This window comes from Helianthus annuus, chromosome 13, assembly GCF_002127325.2.
Source record: "Helianthus annuus cultivar XRQ/B chromosome 13, HanXRQr2.0-SUNRISE, whole genome shotgun sequence".
Lineage (NCBI taxonomy): Eukaryota > Viridiplantae > Streptophyta > Magnoliopsida > Asterales > Asteraceae > Helianthus > Helianthus annuus.
Window position 1 is genome coordinate 81,942,987 of NC_035445.2, and position 6,338 is coordinate 81,949,324.

General features: G+C 39.7%; 1 protein-coding gene across 1 annotated transcript; it reads right to left on the bottom strand.

Annotated features, from left to right (window-relative positions):
• Positions 1 to 1,548: 1,548 nt before the first annotated feature.
• On the bottom strand, positions 1,549 to 2,496 carry LOC118485797 (extensin-like). The gene has a single exon (XM_035982251.1). The coding sequence runs from the start codon at positions 2,494 to 2,496 to the stop codon at positions 1,549 to 1,551; it is 948 nt and encodes a 315-aa protein (XP_035838144.1).
• Between the last annotated feature and the right edge of the window lie 3,842 nt (positions 2,497 to 6,338).

Genomic DNA, 6,338 nt, shown 5'->3' on the forward strand with positions numbered 1-6,338 from the left:
CGTGCGAATTAACCATATCTATATATCGGAACCAACCGGTCTAGGCTACGGCCATTATAACGACCCGTTAGGATTCTAAGAGGTTAATTAAAACCTTCGTTCCAGATTAGGAGCCCCAGTAAAAGCTATCGGTGACTTGACCTAAATTAAGGATTTATACTTGCAAAGGTAAATACTTTTGACTTATTTCCCCTATACGGGCTTGGGTTACGGTATATTAATACCGCTTGATTGAGCATTATATACTTCCATCGCTTAGGTGGTTAATTGATTAAATATGATTGGCTCATTTAAACAGTTTTGTTGCTTATAAGCCTTTGGGGGGTTTAATGACCGTTGTCCCGGATATCCTTGGCATCATTTTACGAAATGGCCACGACCATCGACATCCCGGTGTAGGCGTACACCCGGTATAAAGTGTCGACATTAAAACTAAAAGACGTAGCCGTTGGTTTCTGTACTACGGTTTTACGCAAACGTGGTGTGTCTATAAATCTTTAACCCGGCACGACCCGGGCTACTGAACGCATAAAAGAACATGTAAAACGTTCACAAGATTATTATGAATTTTCCCAAGTTATAAAAGAGTTTGTGCCTTGTGCATTCAAATCAATTTTAATAAACATTTTCAAATGTGTCAGTTGAATGTATTTACCAGTGTAAACTGACGTATTTTCCCCAAAAAGATTAAGTGCAGGTACCTAAACGTAATTGGCTGGTATTAGCTCCCTAGCGTCGGGATAAGCCTCGCAAGCTTGATTGCAGTATCTAATGGAACAATACCTTACTTTTATTTTCGATCCACTGTGGATATTCAACTTCTGTAATACATTTTGATATTACAAACAGAGGTTGAAATTATATATTTATCTTATGCTTCCGCTGTGCATTATATAATTGTGTGGTTTGACTATATTGTTGCCAACATCGTCACGGTAATCCCCCACCGGGCCCACCGGTGAGACACGTGGAAATCGGGGTGTGACAATAACCCGTAGGCATTATGTCACAATCAAATATATATATATATATATATATAATATAAATTTGGATAGCTTATTAAAAAGAGTGACATGTGTGATTTTGCGGATCACGCTTGCCAAGAATGTTAACATGTTTACAGATGTTAACAGAGATTTGAATCTTTTAAATAGGTTCTACCATATTGGCCAGGTCTTTTAATATGACATTCAAGCTAGGTTTTACCTTTTTTTTTAGATTCTTACTATTAAAATGGTAAAATAAAATAAAAATTACTATTTTTCATTTATTTGTATATTATATTCGTGCATAAAATTTTAAAATGAAAAACTTAATTTAACCATTTCAATTAATTTAACTAACATAGGTTTGCCCTAAACGGGACTTTTACTCAAATAACATGCCCACGCAGGAGCTAAGCTAACAAACAAACCCACGCAGGGGTTAAACAGAAACAACATACCCACGCAGGGGTAGAACAGAAAGGAAAAACATACCCACGCAGGGGCAGAGTACAGAAATAAATGTCCTCGCAGGGACATGATTAAATAACTAGCAACCAAGGATTTAGTAGTCCTTCTTGCTTTTTCCCTTGATCAAATCCACCATCTTCTTAAACATCCCACGATTATGCCGACGCTCTTCCCGTAACTCATGCCGCATCTCGCGTCGCACATCATTTATCCCTTGAAGGATTTCTTGAACTTGTGGTGGCGACATCATCGGTGCCGGCGGTGGCATCTGATATTGCGGTGGTTGAGGAGGCTGCGGCTGCTGATATCCATATGATGGGTATCCATAGGTCGACTGTCCCGTAGTCCAGGGACCTCCAAAAGTACCCTCCGGATTGAGAGAGTTGTAGTTCGCGGCTACCCAGTAGGGATCCTCTGTATAGTTATAACCTGGGGGAAAAGTCGGCTCGAAGGGGTTATATGCGGCCGCGCTAGTATAAGCGGAGATTGGGTTCCCAAAATCCTGTGGTGGTGGTGGCGCAGATGTTACCTCTGAGACGGGGTGTGAAGATTCTCCCATCTCTGGTTCTTTATGCAGTGGCGAGTATCGGCTGCTACCTGAATGTGGAGGGGTGCCGATGCATATTCCCCCTCGTGTAGACATCCGTGCGTTCCTTCCTCTTCGCCTCTGAGGCGGGGGAGGCAAAACCAGAGGTGGTGGCGGCGGCGGAGTGACCACGTTACGCCAGAAATCCTCAGAGGGGTCCTGCTGCTGTGGCTGCTGCTGAGGCTGCTGCTGGGAGTGCAAGGGAGAGCTGTGATGCGACTGGTGCAGGGGAGAGTTATGGTAACTAGGAGTAAATACCCAGTCATGCTGCTTGAATCTCTCCTCATAACTGTCAGGACCATGGTAAGGTGATCCCACAAACGGTGACCCATCTGAAATCTCGATGGGGTGGTTCGGTGTTCCGGACAGTGGTATGGAAGGATCGGTATCCTCATGGATATCCATCTCGTTGCCACCCGGAAAGTGGTCTTCCGGTCCAAGTGGGTTATGACCCATTGGTTCTCCCAAGTAATCATCAGGGTTGAACAGGCCCTGAAAGACAGGTGCTGGGTAATCAAAAGGTGATTGGTGGTTTTGGAGAGGTATGAAGGATTGATGGGAGTTGTGGGGCTCATTTTCTGAATGAGGCCCAAAAGAGTGTGGGAGAGAAGGTGAGGTACTCAGTGAAGCTGAGTGCCTGGCGGGTTCAGCGAAAGATCTCCAAAGGTTTCGAGTATCTGCGTTAAGGGATCCTGAAGGGGTTCGCCTATGCGAAGGGCCGGCTTCATGATCATGTGAGGTTGCGAATGCTCCTTGTCCCCTTCCTCTTCCTCTTACACGTGGCGGCATCTTGAACCTGTCAAAAATCAAACAAGTGGCACAACAAAATATATATAAGACAAGGTTAGAAAATAAAAGAAATTTGAACATTTCCTAAGTTCTTTGTCTAGACTCGAAAATCGAGGAATGTGCAATTGTGTAACTGAGATTAAACACAGAAGGCTAGTGTTTAATTCCCTCAGCGTTGGCTCTGATACCAACCTGTCACACCCCTAATTTCCACGTGTCACCGGTGGGCCCGGTGGGGAGTATAGTGACGTAGTTGGCATCATCATAGACAAACAACACAATGTATAAATGCACAGCGGAAGCAAAGATAGATTCATTTCAACTTTAATAGAATGTAATATTAAATATTACTAGTAGTTGAAACGGATCCACAGGCGGATCAAAAATAAAATAAGATATTGTTCAACAGTTTTATTTTCATCCAAGCTTGCGAGACTTATTGTGGACGCTCTAGAAGACAGCCAGCCTGTTACATGTAGTACCTGCGCTTAACCTTTTGGGAAAATACGTCAGTTTACACTGGTAAATACAATTTAACTGACTCATTTTGAAAATGATTGAAATTTTATTTAAATGCACATGGCATAAAATATTTTTATAACTTGGGATAATTATGCAATATAATCTTGTAATGGATTTACATGTTACTTATGCGTTCAGTAGCCCGATCCGTAGACCGGGTTAAAGATTAATAGACACACCACAATATAGAGTTATACACAGACGGGTGTACGCCTACACCCCGTGCTCAGGTCGTGGCCATCTCGTAAGATGATGCCAAGGATATCCGGGACATGGTCATTAACCCCCCAAAGGCTTTAAGCAATAAAACACATTCAAAACAAGGCATCTCAATGAATTTAACCACTATTCGATTAAAGAATTCAATGCCGGACCAAGCGGTATTTTATATACCGTACCCCAAGCCCGTATAGGGAAAATAAGTTAAAAGTATTTACCTTGGTAAGTATGAATCACAATTAGCAAGTGGAGGTAGCTTTTACTGGGTCTCCTATTCTGGAACAAAGGTTTATAATAACCCATTAGATTCCTAACGAGTCTTTATTTAAGCCTAAGCTTAGACCGGTTAGTTTTAAGGACGATACGGTTCAAGCGCACGATTAAGCGAAGACCGGATAGAATGTGATTTAGACCCGACAAGTTTGAATACTTGTATAATTTGGGTATGCTAAATACATTCTGGATTTTGAGACAAAAATGATAATGTTTGACCCGTTTCGGTCAATTTATGCAAACTAGTTACATAAACCGAACCGAACGCTAAAAGAGCGTTACGGGTAACCATAAGAGTCATATGCAAGTTCCCTGAGATAATATGCTCTAAATATGTCATAATATCAGCAAGTTATGTTCTATTATGCCCCGAATGAATTTTAAACTCAACTTATGCCTTATAAGGGCATTTTGGTCATTTAAAAGATTATAAAAGAGTTAAATTTGTAATCTGAGTTGTAGGTCTGATTTATACAGTAAAAATACTTAATTTAACATATTATAACAGTAGGGTATATCCCATATATGAAACTTATCATTTAAAATCAAACTATGCACCTTAGGGGTATTTTGGTAATTTCACAAGGGCTAAAAATGTCAAAACTGGAAACCTGAGTTCAAAAACTTATACTTACTGTTATTTTATAAAAATATACTAAGAATATCAGTAGGTGTCAAACTTATATGTATAATATGGTTATAGTGCATACTAGGCGTTAAAAACGCTTAAAAAGGCGATTTAGAGCCGTTTCCGGGTTTTCATAGGAAAGCTGATATTTTTATATTTCCAGAATTCCCAAAATATTTTATTTAACAAATAAAATCAGTAGAAAAAGGTTTGGGGTCAAAAAGATTTATAAAACTCATTTTATGGCTTAAAAGGTCAAAACCGGTATTAACCGAATTAAACTTAGAGGCCTATGATACGATCAGCCAAAAATTAAATAAAAATCTTCAAAAATCCCAAAATATTATATAACATCAGTTGGTAAAAAGTTTGGTATCAAAAAGTGGGCTTAAATAGGTTATATGCTATTTACGCCGTTTATTCAACATAAAGCTTTAGATTTACGATATCGGGCATAACTCTAAATCTGGACCTCCAGCTGATATCAAATTTTCGGTGCAAGTTTATAAATCAGTAATAAAGGTTTCTACTCTTTCACTTTTCCAAAAATCACGTTTTATAGCAAAAAGGGCAAAATAGTCATATTTAAGCATAAACCGGTAACATGCATATGAATCGGACAAGTGTTGAATCAAGTTGTAAAATCTCAGAGAGTTGCACATAATTAAAAATGGTCCAAAATAAGCTCTAAGGCAGATCTCAAACATGCATGCACGGATCCGAATCGAGAGTCAAAGAAAAAGTCATTTTATAAGACTTTCGGTTCCGATCCAAGTTTATACTAAAAATTGTCGAGTTGATCATGATAAAACATATTCTTACATTCATTACAAAGTTATTTTGATGATCAAACTGATTGCATGTAATCTACATTACCATTTATGCTAGATTTTTGCAAAAACACGTTCTGTTGACTTTTTAAGAACAACTTTGACTCGACAATAATCATGCTTAGAGTGGGAATCAGAAAATACCCTTTTGAGGGTTTGTTTCCCACATAAATACCAACTTGTAGGTACTTTCAATTTGAGAAATGACTGAGCCATTTTCGTTTAATCAAAGAGTCAAACTAGAGTTACGACGGATTGACTTTCGGCTAATAATCTAAGCTAGAACGAATTAGAGAAGGTTATGAATGCTTACAAGAGTCCTAATGAAGCTTAGAGATCACTATGAAGCAGCCTTGTCGACCAGAAAGCTCCAGAATCCTTCTTGTGAATTTTTGAAAGTTCAAGTGTTCTTGGTTACTACCTTATGAGCCCTTTTTATGCAGGTTTTAATCTGATTTGGGGCTGCCACAGAAGTCTAGAACTGATATAAGATGCATACAAGTGTCCCTAGCTGCATGAAATTCGATTGGTGAGCTTGGGAGGTGATGAAAGCTGTAACCAACTCAAAATTTGATCAACTGGCAGCTGTCCTGAAGTTTCTGTCGCTGTGCCTGGGTCGCGGCCCGCGTAAGGGGCTCCAGGCGGGCCGCCTGGAGTCTGCAGACCCACCAAACTTGTTTAAAAATTGCGATTTGGTCCCTGGTCTTTGCATACGAGGTTTTTGCCACCTATTTTGCTCATTAGACTTTCAAACTTGATTTTTAGGGACCTTGGGACATTTACCAACATGGTAAAGTCCTCGGTTAACTTTGCGCTCACCCGGAAAGTCATGAAATTCGACGTTGACGCTTTTAACCCTTCATGTACGGTTTTGGCCATAACTTTCTCATACGGTAACGAAACTTCATGAGATTTTTACCACATATTCTAGTGAGTATATTTTATCATTACAAAGCTTCGGGTCTGCCAAAAGATCAATCAGAGGTATAGATTCAACATGTTGACACTTTTAGCCCCTGTAGTTTGTAATTCCTCAC